The sequence below is a fragment of the Gallus gallus genome, chromosome 5 (assembly GCF_016699485.2).
Source record: "Gallus gallus isolate bGalGal1 chromosome 5, bGalGal1.mat.broiler.GRCg7b, whole genome shotgun sequence".
NCBI lineage: Eukaryota > Metazoa > Chordata > Aves > Galliformes > Phasianidae > Gallus > Gallus gallus.
The window spans coordinates 9347824-9366689 of NC_052536.1; the positions used below are offsets into that span (position 1 = coordinate 9347824).

Genomic DNA, 18866 nt, shown 5'->3' on the forward strand with positions numbered 1-18866 from the left:
CAACACTCTTCAGTGAGCCCATTTTTCAGTCCATTTCATCTTTAGCACTAAATCAATCAATCAGATGAACACTAGCTCTGGTAGAGCTGGCAACGCAAGCCACGTACCTCCCAGCTTCAGTGTGGATATTGCCTCAGAGAACATGAGTTGGGCAAACCAGGGAATAGGGAGGGCTTGGACTCCACCTTCCTGCAGCATGCGTTATCCTATGTCCAGTTAGAGGTTTGGGGCCAAACTTCTCACCCATGGTGAGGGGAGTAAACCTGGGCAAGAGGGGCCAGGGCTCTCTTTCTCCAGAAACCCATCTGGGCCAGCTGGTCCTCGCTTTTTTTTTGTTTTGTTTTTTCTTGCCAGAAAGCCCAAGTCTTCAGAACCCAGGCATCAGCCAGGGTTACTCATCCACCCCAGATAGCATTTATTTCCTCCATACTTTGTGCTTTTCTGCCAGTGCTTGATACAGGCTGTGCAAGGGAATTAGGTGACTTTTTTAAACATTTCACTCTGCCTTTGGCATTTTTACGCTGTCCTTTACGTGGGGAGATATCTGAAGGTTCAAGACATGCAAGTGTTTTCAAACTAAGGTTTACATCTCCTAGGACAACCAGCAGAGAAAAGCTTTCCAGAGAAACGTCTTTTTCTTGACGAGAGAGAGCCACGTTTTTCTTGGGCTTCTGACAATGACAAAGAAACGTGTAATCTGAGGGCTGTGTAGCTGACTTACTCTGTAACCTTTGAAAAATGTCACATGCTTTCTCTGTATTTTCTCCTTCTCTGTATAATGGGGATAACAATACTTCCAATCTCATAAAAGTGTCATAGTTTGTTATACTGAAGACTGCTTTCAGTACAGGACTTGAGGCTCCTCTACAAGTCCTCTTAAAGCATGACGTGCAATTTTGTAGTCAGTTTATATGCATTTCTTAACTGCTCAGATAACTGTTTGAGTCATTTTGCATTCTAGTTACTAATTACTCCTTGTTTTAAACTTTAGAAAATCCTTTGAGTTTGAGGATGCGTCAAGTCTGCAGTCATTGTACCCTTCCTCCCCAACTGAAAATGGGACTGAGAGCCAGCATAAATTTGGATCTAAGAGCACTTTAGAAGAAAATGCCTATGAAGACATTGTAGGTAAGAAGCTGTTGCAGTACATGGGATTCCCAATGTGTTGTTGAGCTTGGGGCATGCATTGTTGAACATGTGCCTTGTGCAAGAACGTTCAGTGCTGTTAGTAAAGAGAGATTAAATTAAGGGTAAATGATTCCAGTGTATCAGAGCAAGCGTAATTTTCTGTGTGCATGCAGGAGGACGTGATCGTTTCAAACTTCATTGAGTGGTACTGGAAATAGGCTTGTCAGCTTTTTTCCATGCTTTTCAGGATACAAACATTCCCATTCTCTTTATCACAGCCTTGTCATGAAGCGTTGAGAGGTGTAAAAATGTAAATAGATAAAGTTTACAGAGCTACCTAATAGCAAGATTAACCTCAGAGGCCTTGATTAGTCAGCTTAAGCCTTTCAGGACTTCTGGGAGGACTACTCCAAAACGGTTGTATGCAGCACAATTCCTGGTCTCCCTTCAGTCCCAGTTGCTGGTTAAAGAAAAATTAATTTCCTTTAGCTATAGAGCCATCAGGAATGCACAATGAAAATGCTGTTTTGATTAAGCTTCACCAGAAAAACATGTTTCTTTTGGTCTTAGAAGGAAATGTATGGCCTGTGCATACATTCTTTTAACATCAAAAAAGTTGTTATAATTACTGAAAATTGGGCAGCCCTTCAGAGCACAGATTTTCCACACAAATGATGAATATCTGCACTATTTTTAACTCTTTCAGTGCTGTGCAGTTGCAATAGATACAAAGGGTACTTCGTTTTCCTTTGAACAATGAATCTTATTTACTGAAAACTGGAAGGGTACCAAGATAGTTGGGGCCCTAGAACACATGTCCCCTGAAAACAGGCTGAGGAAGCTAGGCTTGTTTAGTCTAGTAAAAAGGAGGCCCAGAGACAATATAATGCTGCATAAAATGTTTGAAAGGCAGTCAGATGCGATAGAACAAAACTATTTTCAGTCAAGGCAGTTGATACAGCAAGGGACAGTGACCACAAATTTTTGCTTGGGGCTTTGACGTACTAAATAAATTCTGTCTCTGGTTTGTCAGCCTAAGTGAAAACAGGGCTTTGCTCCGGTAAGCATCTTTCTTCAAATGAGAAGAAATCTTGGGTTCAGTAAAATAAAATCACAGTGGTCTCTTCCAGCTCATGGGAACCATAAGCTTGCTCTCTCTGCAGATTATAATTTGGGCACTTTGGCAGGGCAGTGGGAAAAGAATGCAAAATTTCTCATCTGTGAATATACACAGAACTTTGCTGTTTTGTACTGATCTTTAACAGTCTTATTCCAAATTACTTCATTCAATACAGGCAGTGTGGGGGGAATACCAGATCAATATAATTCTTATAAGCTGCCAAGCTTGATTAAAGACAAGCCAAAGTAGTTTGATCTCCAGCCTTATTGAAACTATCATAGTTTTGTGTATCACATCTGCATAATTTATACCAGTAGTGCTAGACCTCGGTCCCGAAGTAGCACTTTCATATCATGCAAACCAGGTGCCTGTATGAGTGAACTTATTGTATAGATCTACTTCTGCTTCAAAGCTAGAAATAATGTGGTCACTGCTGTGTTAGATTTTCTTTGCAAAGTGTTGCTCTAGAAGCGGTGGAGTTTGGTTGTTGGTTTTTTTTGGTCTATAACTGGTAGAATGAGGTTGATGCCTCATCCCTGAAAGCATTCAAGGCCAGGCTGGATGTGGCTCTGGGCAGCCTGGTCTCTGGTTGGTGACCCTGCACATAGCAGGGGGGTTGAAACGGGATGATCATTATGGTCCTTTTCAACCCAGGCCATTCCATGATTCTATGAATATCTTACTTTCCCTAAATGCTTATAGGTAGCTCGAACAGCATCGTTTCCTTCTTTACCAATGAGGACACTGATGAACTGTTGTGGCTAATTTACATTATTTAGAAAGCTGACTTTTTTGTGCCAAAAATAATAATAATAAAAAAATCTTTAAGGTTCTTTAAACCAAAAGTGATTGTTCTTTGATGTCCCGTGACAACATGAAAAAGTCTTTGTTTAGCTTTGTAATTTTAATGTACATTTTAATAAATGAAATAGCTGCACGTTCATTTCAAGACAAATACCGGACTGGAACATAATGATCCATTCTGTTATAACCAAAAATCACTTCTATAACGGGGCACATATTCCTAATATTAACCAGATCTGTATTCCGTGTACAAAGAACCATGTGGACTTCATTCATCTTCTGTACTAGCATTCACAGGAATGTGGCAGTCATAGTAAACTTAACATTGTTTTGCTTCTTGTGGTTTCGAGTGAGTCTTTAATCAGACCAAAATTGATGTGGCTTTATGAATCCAATCGGGGAAACCATGCTTGGCTTTGTGCAAATTTAAGAAACTATCATAGTATTAAGAGATGTCTGGGATGGTTGCTTCTGCTGTGTTTGTGGACAACAGTATTTCCTGTCATATGTGCCGTATGGTTTCAGTATTCCAGTCTGTTCCCCTAAATACAGTTGAGATATTTAAATGCTGTTATTTAATCTCTGCTGTCTCTGTGGTATTTTTCACCTGACATCAAGAAGAAAACACTTGTTATCGTCACCAGGAAAGGTGAGAGTGAAGTGTAGGCAAGGGTAAGGGAACAGTACCATCTTTGTCTTGAGAAAACCTAAGAACACTGTGTAAATTATCATTTGTGTTTGTAAGAGAAGAAGAATTGTAATTGCATTCACAATTTTGAAATTAAATAGAGAGAAAGAAATCTGCTGTGGCAGGGCAAGAACTCTTACTGTGTTTGTAACTCCTTACAGTGAGGGACAGAGTAGAACAGGTGGAAATTTGCTCTAAATCAATCTTTCAGTTTATTTTTCTCCATTGACTTCTTAAGACGAGGAACATAAACGTCTACTCCTGCCCTGAGGAAGAGCTGGTGTTTCCCTGACAGCAGAGTTCCTGGGTCTGTAGAGATTTGGCTGTAGAGTTCTGGTTCTGAAAGAGCACGTGCCTTTGTGTCTGGGATTTGGTATTGTTCATTGTGACAGAGGCCGGCTTGAAAGCTTGTCTTGAAATCTCCTCCTCCTTTTCATGTCTCCCTGTCTCCACACCACAGTTTCTCTGTGCTCTGTAGAGGAGAGTAAGACAGTCATCACATGTTCTTGATGGGAATGAAGTCTTCTTCCCAGCACAGAAATGCTCATAGATGGCTTGGATTCAGGCCCACCTCTGTTTGTATTTGTTTGTTGAGAAGTCAGTCAAAGTTTTTCTGGAACCTGTGAAGCTCTCAGTTATCTGAGTTAAATTATTTCAGATTGGCTTTAAATAAAAGGTGATAGTTAAATTGTGTGGGAAGTCTGGTCTTCTGCAAAGGGAGGAAAATGAGAAAAGGAGAAAAACAGAAGAAACGAGGCAGTTAAAGGAGCTGCAGACAGCTACTGCGTCTACTTTGAAAGCTCAAAGCAGACTAAAATGTATGTAAGTACAGTCTTTTCCAGAGAGATGAGAATGTATGAAGCTGGATTAGTCACTTTTTCACAGTGTGTCAGACCACATAAGAGAGGAGACGAAGCAATATGTCTCAAATCAGTATTATTAGATACAGCATCAAGGCAGCCTAAGCCAGGTGAGTGCCTGAGCAGTTAAAGAAAGGCAAGTGTGGCTCTTCAGGTGGGATCCCGAGTGTGGAGGGGAGAGAATGCTGGTGGCTTAATCTGCCTTCCCTGTGGAGTCCAGATCTCCAAACATCGTGATAGAGCACCTCATCTCTCCTGAACAGATTAGCTGTTTTGAATCCTGATGTAAATTGGACACGGTACATGTCATGTAACAAATGGGATGATTTAGCTGTTTTACTGAATACTCCACTAAGCATGCCAAAAGCTGCAGAGATGGTGACTGAGGTCCAGCTGGAAGATGTTTCAGCTTCACATTGCTTTCAAATTAGAATATTTTGCTAAGTTCTTCCCGTAAACGTGGAAGAGGGTTAGTGAGTTGGGGCTCTTCATTTTTCCAGTAAAATCCCATCATCACATGCCACGTTATTGTCTGTCATACTATAATACCACATTGTTTTCTATCATATAATCATCTCACATCAAAATGGTTGTATGAAACTGGGAGAAACTGGATTTGCTGGGCTGCTGTGAAGCCGAAGCAAACTTGGAGAGACTGCACCTCTGCCAACTGTGCTGTGCTAGTCATCTCTAAGACACTTTGGGCTTTGCATCAGACCCTTAGCAATAGTTCTGGAGATAATCTGTTGGTAAAAGAGCTATGATTGATGGTGCAGGCTGTGATCAGAGAAACATTTTCTGTCTTCTTCCATGACCCTCACTTGCCTTTCAAAGTCTAAAAATCATGTGAGATTTTTCAACAGTGCAATTGTGGTAATTTTAATGTAGGGTAATGACAGCCAGAATGCATTAAATGAAACAGTTTCCATATAGGCCTGTCAGGGAAGGGCCAAATACTCTAGCTGTCTCATCCTATTGATGATCAGGCTGTTGGTTGTATGCCACACTGGGATACATGGACTTCAGTTACTGTTAATCATCATGTTTTGATTCATTTAGATTCCCGTTTTTCTCTGTAGTGTCTGTCTCACTGCTATATCACCCTTACAGCTTCTTTTGGATTCTCTGTGAGCTTTATATCCTGGTTTTCTAGTCAGATACTGCACAGCAGTGAAATGGAGAGTACAGTGATTGTGATGATGCTCTCCCATAGCCTAATTTAAATTCATAGAGAGGCTGCACTGAAGTCAACTGAGTTCAACCTCTTTGAAGTGCAAGCCCCTTTTGCATGGTGATGCTGTGCTGTGCTAAGAGTTGCTCATTGGTTACTTTCATTCACGTAATTTTGGACTGAGTGCTAAATGGGTGAAATTTTTGGAGAGTATTTTTATTCATTTATCAGGTAAACTTCTTCTGCAGCTCATTCTTGCTAATGGTTACAAATGGAAGCTCTTGCAGTCCCTGTAGAGAGAGCAGAGAGCTGAAACTCTGTGCAGTCTTTCTTCTATTTATTGCCTGGCAAAGCAAAATTGGACAAGCTTAGAAAACAGTGATACAATCTCAATTGCTCAGGGCTCAAAAGGCTGATCACATTTTAGACTCCTTATCCTACGTGTTGCAGATGCTCCACTACTTTTCGGAGAGCACAGTACTGATTGGATGCACCAGGTGACAGGACTTTAAGCGGGTAGTTGTTTGTAACCTAGTGCTGTTTAGAAAGAGCTTTTCAAAGCCACTGTTATGCATCTCAGCTGTAATTTGACATTGAAATAGTTCCCCTTTCAACAGATTCCTGGGGTGAATTCCTTAGCTGAGATGCACAGTTGCAGCTTCTCTGATGTTGAAAGAGCTCATCTATGTCTTAAAGATCTAAGCTCAGATATTTTCTGAAAGCGTGGGGATTTTGTGGTTTTATCCATTTGATCTGAACATGATCATAAACATCCTGATGGATGAGTGCTCCTCCAGCACTGGTTGTGTGAATTGGTGTTCATTTAATTTTATGAATAAAATGAATGAGTAATGCATACATAGAACACACAAGGCTTCTCGCTCTTGTGCAGTTCTTTGGACTTAGGTGCCCCAGAGATGCTGGGGAGCTGTAAGACTGCACTGTGCATGGCTCCCTTGCTGTTCCCTATGGCAGATGGCTTGCTTGGGTACAACCCCTCGAGTGTTACTTAGTCTGAGTTCCTCCTATCTGGCCCTCCTTTTCTGCCCATGTACTGCCACTGCTTCCTACTCCTTGCCTCTTGAAGGACATGCTGTTTGTTCCCAAATCTTCCCTGTGAAGGCAATTGAAGCTTTGATCTCCCTGTTCTATATAGTGCAAAGTAAATTAGTTGCACTATATTTTGTGCATGAGCTCTAGCATACAGGAAATGGACGCTTTGTGTTTTGTGAGCTGCTGACACCACCTACCTTTGCCAAGTGGAGCCTGGGCTTTCAGCATCATTCTCTGGAGATGGCATCTCCTCTGTGTGAGCACTGGCTCCTCATTTAGGCACAACATTTAAGGCCATTTAATGAGCCTTTTCCATTGCTATATAACCGCTGCTTGTTTCTCCAGTCTAGAAAGAAAAGACGCATTTCTCTCTTTTCTGCTATTTATAGAGCAGCGTCTGCCTGTTGTTCTTTTCCCCCTCGGTCTTACTTTTCTCTCCTTTCTCAGCATGAGGCAGGCTTGCTGAATCTGCCTCTGCTTCCCATTTGCCACACTGAGAGGGGCTGAGCAGAGGAACGCTGTGTGCTGCCTCCGGACTTGGTGGGGCTGACATGCAGAGCGTCACGGATGGAGGAATTGCAACCACTGGAGGAAACTCTTTGATGCTTCAGCTTAAGGCACTGCATTCCTCATGGCTTCTCTAAAGGTCCTTGGCTATTTCATCTGCTTTTTTTTTTTTCTTTTCCCCCTATGGACAAATTGTTATATTGCCTGTGAGACCTTCTGAAGATAAATGTCTTGTAGATAAATGTCCTGTGTTTACTCAGCAGTTCAGTACGTAGAATTTGAGAGAATGGGAAACTTGAAGGAAAAAAAAAAGAAAGGGAAAATAAACAAGCCTGTAGAAGGAACTGATCAGACTCATCTGGGAGCAGGGCTGGTGATCAGAGACATTAATTACCGAGTTTGCTGTTCCATGTGAGCATATTTGTTCTGGGGGTCTGATTCAGCTTTCTTTGAAGTCAGAGTTTGTCTGCTCTTTTCTTGTGCAGCACATAGATCAGCCTCATTAGGACAAGCGTGGCCCTATAGTGTGCAGTCTCTCTCCTTTTGGCATTCAACAGAGACATCCATATGGAAGAAACAAGAACATTACTTTACTCTTTCATTGTAAATGTGTTTTCCTTTTACAGCAAATCCAAATGAATGCAAAACCACTACAGCTTGCAGACTGTAAACATTCCTTGCCTTGGTCTCTGGGATTAGAGAAGTGATGGTGTTGAGGAGAAACGCAGTGATCAAAGCTGCAAACTTCTGGAACCAGCTCAGCTATATGGAAGCCTTCCTCATTTTCATGTTGCAGCAGCAGCTGCCACCACTCCTATTCCTCTGGTGTGGGACCCACACCTGCTGGTAGCCACCTGACCCCAGGCCTTGGTGCCTGTGGAAGGGTGTCACTGTGTACTTGGATGGGGTTGAATGCTGTCTGAAGTCAGTTTAGGAAACCCACACATGTCTCTTTTGCTTGCTTCCAGTGGGTTGCTTCTTGGGGTTCTTGACACCCAGAAACCAGTTGGTTTCTGCTTCCTAGTGCTCTTTTGGCATGTATGATCTTTGTGTCTCATCCACCAAGATGACACAAGCTTATGTACTAAGTAATTAAAAAAAAAAAAAGTGACAATTTCAGGCTTGAAAACTGCTGAAGGCCCACACAAATAAATAATCTCTTTCAGTTCATTGACTGAACAAAATATTTGGTTCAAATGCCAAATCAGCAAAACCAGGTTGTTTCAGATTGGTCAAACTGTTTCAATGCCAGAGATTTCAGGGAGAAAGAGATCATTCTTTTTTTGTTTATTAACAACAACAACAACAAAAAAAGGATAGATGAAGCATATTTAGTCTAAAGACATCATTAAAAAAAAAAAGAAAAAGAAAAAGAAAAAAAAAGAAACTCCCAAAAACAACAGAGATCATTTTATTTTTAAGTAAATGAGAACAATAAAACAAAGGTGCTATTGAATGGCAAACCAAACTTCTGAAGAAAAATCAGAAGGCTATAGGGAAAGGGTTAAAATCCCTCTCGTGTCTCCACTGACCTCCACATTACACTGAAGAGGAATTTGGCCTGAGCTTTCTTCTGGTAGAGGATCTGAGTCAGAAAAGCAGCCTCTGCTCTTGGTTTCTTGCTCCTCCCTCTCCTCTCATCCAAGACTGCTCCTGGCCTGTTTCTAAACTTAATATTTTATATCAATATTAGTGTTGCTGAGTTTAGCTAGGTTCAAACAATTCTACGTTCTGTGATGTCTTGGAAGGAGAATCACCACAAACTTATAAAATGCTTTATGTTTTAGAAAAGTTTTCGTTTCAGCTGACAAACTTGTTTCTTCTTGGGAAGTTTGGGTAGTAAGCAGACTAACGCAATAAGATTTGTTTTCTCAAGGAAGCATATGTTTAATCACTGTATAATGGAGCTGAGTATTTTGAAATCTGCTAATCCATTCTAAAATTCTTGCTTGACCTATACTTGACTTGGGCTTACAAGAAATTTTATTATGCTAGTGCAATCCATTTAGCTGTTTAAGCAAAAGCACTTTGCAAAGTTGCCTCTTGCTGTGATGATCGTATCTAAAACTGCAGCACTTACAAGTAACAATTACTGTGCAATATCTGTTCGTTTTTCTTCCTGAAGGAGGAGTTAATCTGTTCCATAGTCCTCTAAGGACATCCATGGCTTTAAATTGTTTTAAAGAGTATTTGTTGCTTCAGATTTGTTCTGTTCATTTTGTTCATCACAAGGTCTTTCTTTTGCATACCTCATGCACCTGAAGGCATTCTTTCCACGCAGCGTGTGGACAGACTATTGATAGTGCAGCCTCTAGAATCAGATTCCCTCTGGATGAAATAATAGGTTGTGACTGCCAACTTAAACATTCTTCAAGAGCAGCAGTCATTCAGGCCTCTAATTAAAACAGTGCTAAAGCATTCAGTCTTTCCTTATGTTTGACTAGGAATCTCAGTATGATGCACTGCTGAAGTAAAACTGCATTTTACTTGTAACATGTGAATGTGCGAACTTGCTAAGTGAAGGCTCTTATCACTGTATTGATGAATCAAGCAGTCCTGTGTTTCAGTAAAGTAGAAGGCACAAACTGGTTTTGTTTTCTTGTGTGCAACCAGGAAATATAATATTCTGTCTAGAAGAAAAAAAAACTGATAGTCAAAAGGAGAGGATATTAATACGAGCCTTGCTCTCATAGAAAATAACAGTACCTTGGCTGTCACCTCTGTAGAAGTGGTGAACATTTTCTGGAACAGTGTGAAATGTAAACCACACCCTAGTTTTCTGTCCTCAGCTCTTGATTAATACGGTATGCAGTGAAGTCTGGATTTCTTCTAAAGCTTATATGTAATAGTTTGAATTGTGAGATAAATTGCACTAAACCCAGGAGTTCTGTAGTCATCTATAGATAAAACTACAAAAACCAGCTTGTCCAGAATCTTTGAACTTCCTGCGTGTTTCACATTTCTGCAAATTTGAATTTGCAGATGATTTGAATTTGAGCAGATGATTCTACTGAGATGATTTTCAAGGTAAGGTGGTAAGAAAACTGGAAGGGCTCCGTGTTTGAAAAGCCTGAAGTTCTATGTCAGTTGCTGATTATGCACTGTCTAAAGAAGGGAACACAAAACTTTTGTTTTATTGATGGTGTTCATTCCACTTTGTGCTTCTTAGTTTGGTGAGAGGTTTACTGAGTTCAGAATTCCTGCAAAGATGATGAGTTGCTCCATCAGTCCTTAGATGGAAATGGCTGCTGAAGAGTCTTGGATCTTCCTTAAATCCATACTATAAATGTTGTTTCTGGTTTTCAGAGGCTGAAAAGAGAAAGATTGCAGTATGCTTTTCAATTTATTTCTCATTTGTCTCATATTTAGTGGTTAACTGATCAAACCTCTCTATATTACTGGTGGGATGAATGCCCCTCCAGGAGATACTAATTTCACATTAGTGAAATGAATGGCTGCTTAGCTAGAAGGAATGATGTGTTTTAAACAACACTTCAAGGATGCAGCATGGTTGATGCAGAAATTCTTCCCTCATCTTCATCATTTTCCAATCTTCTCTCTTGGCACTGAAGTGAAAAAAGAAAAGTGAAGTGCTTATTCCTTCTCTGCCTTCTCTCTGGGCAAGAGAAAAGTGAAAGTAGCATCAAATAAAAGGTGTCTTATCACGTGTAAGGGTGGTATGTTGAGAACAGTTATTTATTGCTGTTCTTTTTACCCTGTGAGTAGCTGCTATAGATTTGTAAAATCTACCGATATACTTTAACATAGTTATGTGCCTTAGTTTTTATATATCAATAAATTTTGCACAGCTGCAGATGCTCAGAAGCACATCTTGTGAAATCTTTGCATTTTATTAAAAAAAAAAAAAGTTTAAAAAAAAAGAAAAGAAAAGTTGACTTCATAGCCAAGTTTTGCTCCAAATACTTCCAGCTGCAGCGAGAGGGATGAGTCATGCTGAAAGCTGAGCAGCTTTTCTAAAAGTTTTTCACTTGGTTCACATGATTTTTTTTAATTTTACATTCCTTTCTGTTTTTCTTTTCTTAAAAAACAAAACAAAACAAAAAACCAACCCAAAAAACGTGAAGGAGAGTCATCCAAGGAAAACCCGTATGAGGATGTGGAGCTGAAGGGCCGTCACGCGGGCCGAAAATCCCATCAGCTCTCCGAGAACTCCCTAGATTCTTTGCACAGGATGTGGACTCCGCAGGACAGGAAATACACATCACCTCCCCAGGTAATGCACGGCGTCGCAGGGTGTGAGGGCACGTTTCTTTCTGCACTTGAAAGCTTGTTTAAAGCTGTTGCAAGAGAATCAATCGTGGCATAGGAGGAAGAGCAGCTGTACTGAATGAAAAAGGGTATCTGGAAAACGAGTGCAATCAAATCCATAAATTGTTGCTGCGAGTGCTCTTGGCAGCTGCAACTGAGAGTCTCAGTGCTGCACTGCAGAAGCTGGTTGCTGTTTGGAGTAGTCCTGACGAGCTATGGCCAGATGAGTTTAAGCAGAACCCTCTGCCAGCTGTTTGAGGAGCTGAATCTGGCCCTAAATCTTCTGTGTAGGTTGCGCCTCTTTGTGAATTACCTCAGTGTTTGCTGTGGGGCTTTTAGCAGGATGGGAGGGAGAGTTCAGCTTCTTAATCTTGCCCATGTATTGTTACACGAGGCCTATTGTGACTTGTTAATATGAAGTATGTAATGTGGCATGGTTTCTTGTAAGATGGAGGAGACAAAGTAGACCCCCTCACTCCCCCTCCCAGTGAAGAAATGAATAATAACATAATTAGAAAAACCAGAGTGTCTGCATTTAACAAAGCTGTATAAGCTGTGTTGGCAGCATAAAGTAGAACACCTGCAGCCTTTCTGTTTTGTGGTGAATTTTCCAAAGCAATGTGTTTTCTGTGAAAGCTATGAAATGCCAGGTTGCTTTGTTGCTTATGGGATCGTCATGTTCCAAAAGAAAAATATAAATTTATCACATGCTTAATTTTGAGATTTGAAACCTCTTTTAAAGGTACTTTGTTTTGCACTGAATCAACAGAAAATTTGCATTCTGATGAAAGGTCACAAGAGTCTATGTTTTTGTCATGTAAACTGACCTAGAACAGAACAAAATACATTTTCTTTTGCTATATTTGGGTACACATGGGCACCACAGTGCTAGAGATAAAAGCATTACCAAGATTCTTATCATATGCCTGGCCCATCATCTTTAAAACAGAAGTGTTTTCTGCTAAGCTGCTGAAAAGGGAGCAAGTGGGAAGTGACCTCCGGAGGTCCCTTTCCTCGCCAATGATTCTGCTTTTGTGAATAGAGAGTATAAAGTTAGTGATCAGGCAGAGTAAGGAGAAAGATAATTTTGTAGTGAGGGACATATTACAAAGAACAATTATTTTGGGATGTACCCTGTATGTTAACAGTAGTTGTGATAGCATTTAGGCCATCCAAAGAGATGTGCGAGTAGGATAAGAACCATATAGGTCCATGGTAGTAATATGCTATCCACTCTTCTATGTTTTACAAAGGGAGACCAAAGGATTTATGGATTACAGTGACTTCTGTAAGATTTCTCAGTAAATAAGTATTCTCTACTATCTATGCAACAGGGCTCTTTATTCTGGTAGCTTCTTTTTTGCAACGCTGCCAGGAGTTTCCATTAGTGCCATAACTGTGGTGTCATTTTGTTGACTTGTAGAGCAAAGGGACCATAAGAGCAAGTCAGCTATGGGCCTGGGTAATTCTTCAATGACCAAAAATAGAACAGTCTCCATTTCCTGAAAAATGGCAGCTTTGGCAACTATTTATCACCCAGTTTTTCCAGCATAGCAACATAGCTGGTTTAGCAACATGACTTCAGATGATAAACAGGATGGAAGGGATCCAGAAGGTCAGCAGGCTTTCACCAATCATCTCCAAAAGTGCTTCTTTCATTAAAGTATAGAATGCTGTAGATTTTCCTGGCATGCAGGCCTGTGGTAAGCAGAGACCTCAAACACTGCCTGGTGGTAATTTTGAATCCCATAGTGACCTCTTCTTTCCCATTTGTTACTTCCAATTCATTAAGTCACAAGATATAAAAAGGATGTTTTATTGATGACATTCTGTTTGTGATGCAAAACCCACACTTGCAGTGACACTCTACACTTAATTCCAGATCATATGGCCCATATGGTGATGGGTACGCCCTCCAACTATTACAAATGGGATATTTACTACTGCAGGTGTACTGTTGTTTTTAACACTGCTGATAGGATATCAGTGAATGCCAGCTGCCAGTTGTTCAAGAAAATGATACTTTTTTTAGGCATGTTGCTGTAGTAGATACATAAAGGACTGTTTGGTGGACAGTCAAAGTGAGGGGCAGAGTTATGGAGGGGAAGACTTTCTGTCTTTCACCTGCATCACAGGGAAGCTGGGAAGAGAACCCTAGGACTTGACTCTGCCAGCCTGCAATTAGCCTTCCCAAGAACTAGGCAGAGATGCTTTGAGTCTGCTCCAAGAGAGCCCCAGTTTTTTGAAGATGCTTCTTGGTACTTAATCCTGTCAGTGAGATTTTGCTTTCCTGCTGCAGTAATAACCAGTTTGTCTTTTAAAGTAAATTCCTTGGGAAGGCAGGACAGAGTTTTAATGAGATCTTTGCACATTAACTCAAAACAACTTTGACACCATGGAAACACAGCAAGCTTGATTTCCTTCTTTCTCTAGAATAAAAAAGCATCTTCAGGGTAGTCTCTCTTGATTTTCACCACTGTGACTGAGAGAGATCAGGCCCATTGTATCAGTATTTTGGTGTAAGCCAAACTTTAGGTTAGGTTTGACCACTCATGGTGTTGATGAGTTGTGAGTGCATGGAAATTCAAAGCCAAATGCAGTTTGTTGCTTTCTTTGAAATTTAGATAAAGCTGTAGGTATTGACCTCCATCTCTTCAGCTTGACCTTTACCCCTCTTTTTGCACATACTTTGTAGAGCCGTGGCTCACCTGGCATGGTGTCTTTATATAGCCACCGCTCACTCACAGAGCTTCTTCTGCACTAAATGTTGCTGAGGAGGAGAAGAGCTCAAGCTGTCCTTGTTCCCACAGCTACCTTCAAAGCCCAGCAGCCAGTCTCTGCGCGTTGGGAACTGGTCAGAAAGGAAGACCCACCGCTTACCACGGCTACCCAAGCGGCACAGCCATGATGATATGCTGCTGCTGGCTCAGCTTGGCATTCCCTCCTCCCCCTCCAGCCTTAATGAGGACAGTCTGAGTACTGCAAGTGAGCTGCTGTCTACACGCCGGGCCAGGAGGATCCCAAAGGTACTGCCAGGGTGATCTTGTCCCAACAAATGGTTCTCTGGTTGCAAGACCTCAAATACAAGGCTTATGCTGGAGATAGGTCACCTGCCTGCAAAAACCTGCAATTTTCTATCCAATATTTAGCCATTATTGAAAGCTCTTTTTCTTGGTAGACAAAATATATTCCTTTTTACGCACACCCCAACTGTGAAAGTCCCTTCCCTGGAAGTGAGTAACCCTACACTTTGTTTGCACATGCAAACATTTGACTGCCATCTTTGCAAAGAGTTCCTGCATTTATTTACAACTTACCCCATCCTCATAACCCTGTTGTCTTGAAGGATTTTAAGTGAGAAATAATTTTCTACTTGTCAAGGAGTTCAAACTTTCCAACTCAAAATGAGACGTGTAAGAGAAAAAGCAGAAACTAACAAGCAAAAAAAAAAAACAACAACCCAACCCAACAAACCAAACAACAAACCAACCAGAAAGACCAATCAGACCTTCTCTAGTACAATAACAATAGAGAGAACAGGCAGTATGTTCACTATTAGTCAGTGACAAGTATTTTATTGTATATTCAACTCTTTCCTACCCTTATTAGAGAGTGTATTTTAAAGTATGTGGCTGTAAATACTGTGAGCAGGTGGAGATTATGTTCATGTCAATTAAACTGAAATTCTGACTAAGCCAGAAGCAATCAAAAGGAAGGAAATTAATCTTATGTCCTTACTATTTACTATAATTTTATTTTCATGAAATACACTCTTTTACTGCACAAATGTGTATACATCTGTGGAGGAAATTACAGAGTAACTTACAGAGTAGTGTACTTCTCAGTTTTGAGTAAAACTTGGGAAGTTTGGATGTTATTTTTGTACCGAGTTTTCATATTTGTCGCATTTAAGGAATAGATATTCTCCCCATATGAAATTATATTTTAAGTATATGAATGTTTAGAATTTCATTAGAAATCTCACAGTTATTTCTACTTTTGACAGCTATAGCTTCTAGAATTTCCCATTTTTATTGAATAAATATTAGTTATTAGAGGAAAAACTCTTACCTGAGAAATAGCTGTTCTGCATCACTACATTGGGCCTCCACAGATGCAAAACCCAAAGGGAAGATAACAGGGATGCTTTATGAAACCATATCCAAAAGCTTTTAAAAAAACTTCACCGCTGTGCATGTTTCACTACTGGTGAAACAACCCAAGCAGACAAAGTACTGGGCAGCCCTGTGAAGGGAGCACAATATTCCAGTGAGACCTTTCGCAGGATGGCCTCTGTTCTCCCCTAGAACTGATTTTCATTTAGTTATGGTTTAGGTATGATTTGCTGTCCCAGCTCCTTTGGGATTCTCCCACTGCTGTCTGTGCATCATGTACCCAGCCACATTCTTATGCAGTCTTGGAAATGGAGAGGAGGGGACTTGTTTAGTTCTTTGTGTGCATGGTAGAAGCATAAAGAGAATTTATGTAGTAAATGTAATGTCACCATGAAAATTAGGCACGTGTTTCAATTAACACTCCTGACAAAACATAGCCAGCATGACTCAGCTGTTGGAAGAACAGAGTGAAAATTTGTTCCAAATCTGTGCTCTGTTACTTACCTTCTACTCTGTCTATGGCAAATTAGTTTCTCACTCTGTTTTCCTCTTAAAGTGGAGATAACACGGCTTTTGTAAATTGTATTATACTTCTATGAGTAAAGCTGCTATGGAATGAAATATACTGTTACTGACTCATTAGGTCATTATGAAGATTAATTACTTCATATTTATGACTCTTCAGAAATTATGGTATACTGTTTAATTACTAATTTTTGGTAATCCCATTCTCTTGTTAAAGTCATTAAACATGAATATTTTCCATTATCTCAGATTATTTTGGATAGAAGATTGTTATCCATATTAGTCCTGTGGAAGGAAGTCATAAAGATAATTACCAGGGATTAAAATTCTGGCTGCTGCTGGCTTTAGCCAGCACCAGTAGCCAATTTCAAAATAATTTTGTAGATAAGACTGGAGAAAGTAAATGCAGCACCTCTGAAGGTCAGTAAGTACAGCACAAGTTGGAAGGGGGGTGGGAGGAGTCCACGTGGGCCAAATCCTCAGCTGATATAATAGGGCTTCAAAGCAGCACACTACTCTGTAGGTGTAAAGGCTTTAAAAACCTGAAGCCAACTCTTTCTCCAAGAGAGAGAAATGCAGTGGCAGAGGATAACAGAGGTCTTTGAACACTCAGTCTCACGGTGCTTTTATTGCAAATGTCTAACTCACTTTTGAAAATAGGATCTCGATTTTGGAGTTCTTTGGTTTTGAAAATATAACCATAGGCAAGGTAGTGAGATTCAAATAAGTGATTCGAGCATATGGGATACAAAATAAAGGAGAAGAGAACAGCCCTTTGAGCTGATAAAGGTTTTAGGGAGTCTAGTTAGTCTGTAATCCACAGTCAAATTTGGTTGTTTGGATCAGTTAATTAATCAAGTTTCCTAGCAGAAATGTGATTTGCCCCACTGGTTGTTCTCTTTCGTATTTTGCAGCTTGTCCAGAGAATCAATTCCATCTACAGTGCAAAAAGAGGGAAAAAACGATTGAAGAAACTTTCTATGTCCAACATTGAGACTGCATCCCTGAGAGGTGCGACACACACATCATAGTTCAGTGAATCCATTTGGTTGCTGCAGAAGTAACAGATTTACTTCTTCTGTTCAAATCTGCTTCAGGCTCAACTTTGTTTAGAGCTTTCTGCTGTGAATGATGATAATTTTTTCTTGTGAGAGGAAAAAAATGGGAATGAGCTAAAAATAAACCAGATTTTCACTGTTGTCTATCTTATTAATCCCATGACCAGCTAGACTCACCCCGCCTGTTCTTTAGCTCAGATTTTCAGTGGTTTATTTCTGTAAGTTTTTTTCCAAAATTCACAGTTTTAACTCTATAATTCATTCATATTTTTTCCTGGCATGAACATGTGAATATAACTCTGCCTGGACTTCAGATTCTTTCTGGAAAAGCATGGTTCCAGAAGGAAATTCAGGCTGTGTTTATAGTAGGAGTATGATGAAATTTTAATGTGACAGAAACACGCCTTATTTTAAAGTTACTTTTGCATGCTACTCAAACTCAGTCTGGTCAATTCTGCCAATTGAAAATATTACCTAGGTAAGGTTCATAAGGCTTCCCTTGACTTCTCAAGTGCTGCATAACTATATTTAAAAAAATTGCAATTTTGAATAAGTATCAGAATGGTTTACAGAGATTGGGGTTCATTGCAATGATTTGCTACAGTGGAGAATTAATTCTACGTTTTCATGAAGCTTTTATTCTCAAGCAAAATGGTAACTTATTCCAATCAAAAGATAATCTGAACAGTAGTCACTCAAACTGTTTATTTCAAGATGTTTGAAAACTCCAGAGAGAGCGTGTCTGGATCACAATGTTCAGTGTGATGTGTTTTTCCCCAGTTTCACCACAGTAAATTGAGTTCATGTTTGCTTTGGTTTTGCATTAACTGATTGCTCTATCACCTTTCCAGATGAGAACAGTGAGAGTGAGAGTGACTCAGATGACAGGTTTAAAGGTAAGAGGTCAGACTTCAATACCTCCTGATCAGACACTGTCACAGACCCTGCCAACACGTAATCTCCTACTACTGAGCAGTGTTCCTGTCCATAACATGTATTTTCCTTTGTGAATTATGTTGACTTCATTATTGCAGAGCTAACAAAATTTACAACATGGGAGCATGAATGTAGAAAGCATAGACAAAATGAACTGTGAGGATCTAACAAGGATACGGCCACTGTATCATATTATGAAGAACAGGACTTTTGATAGGTTTACTTTGTAGGTCACTTCATGGATGCTGCTGTTTTCCAGAATAGCTACCAAGTGCAAACTTAAAGGAATGAGGTTGGGTATATAAGCTCTCTTATTCATACACTGCTGTAAGTGCTTACTGCTAACTGCAGTTGAAGTCAAGGTATCAGGTATGATCCAGCATAGCAGTTCTTATATTCTTTAATAGGTCTATAGTCTGCAAATTATGGAAATTCATAGAATTTATAGATGTTATAGAATTTATAGAACATCTAGAATATATATTATAGAATTTAGAGAGTTTATAGAAGTTTATTCCAGAGTTATACAGGAACTGGCTGAAGTGGTTGCCAAACTACTCTCCATCATATCTGAAAAATCGTGGCTGTCAGGCCAAGTCTGACAAGTCCCCATTGACTGGAAAAAGAGAAAC

General features: G+C 40.0%; 1 protein-coding gene across 26 annotated transcripts in view; it reads left to right on the forward strand.

The window, feature by feature from the left end:
- DENND2B (DENN domain containing 2B) overlaps positions 1 to 18866 on the forward strand; it is a 150661-nt gene that overhangs the window by 95056 nt on the left and 36739 nt on the right. For all 26 annotated transcript variants that reach the window (XM_046941985.1, XM_046941986.1, XM_015286487.4 and 23 more), the window contains 5 exons: positions 992 to 1128; positions 11417 to 11565; positions 14411 to 14626; positions 17155 to 17251; positions 18150 to 18194. In XM_046941985.1, the coding sequence (XP_046797941.1) occupies positions 992 to 1128; positions 11417 to 11565; positions 14411 to 14626; positions 17155 to 17251; positions 18150 to 18194 (644 nt within the window). The remainder of the gene's footprint in view (positions 1 to 991; positions 1129 to 11416; positions 11566 to 14410; positions 14627 to 17154; positions 17252 to 18149; positions 18195 to 18866) is intronic.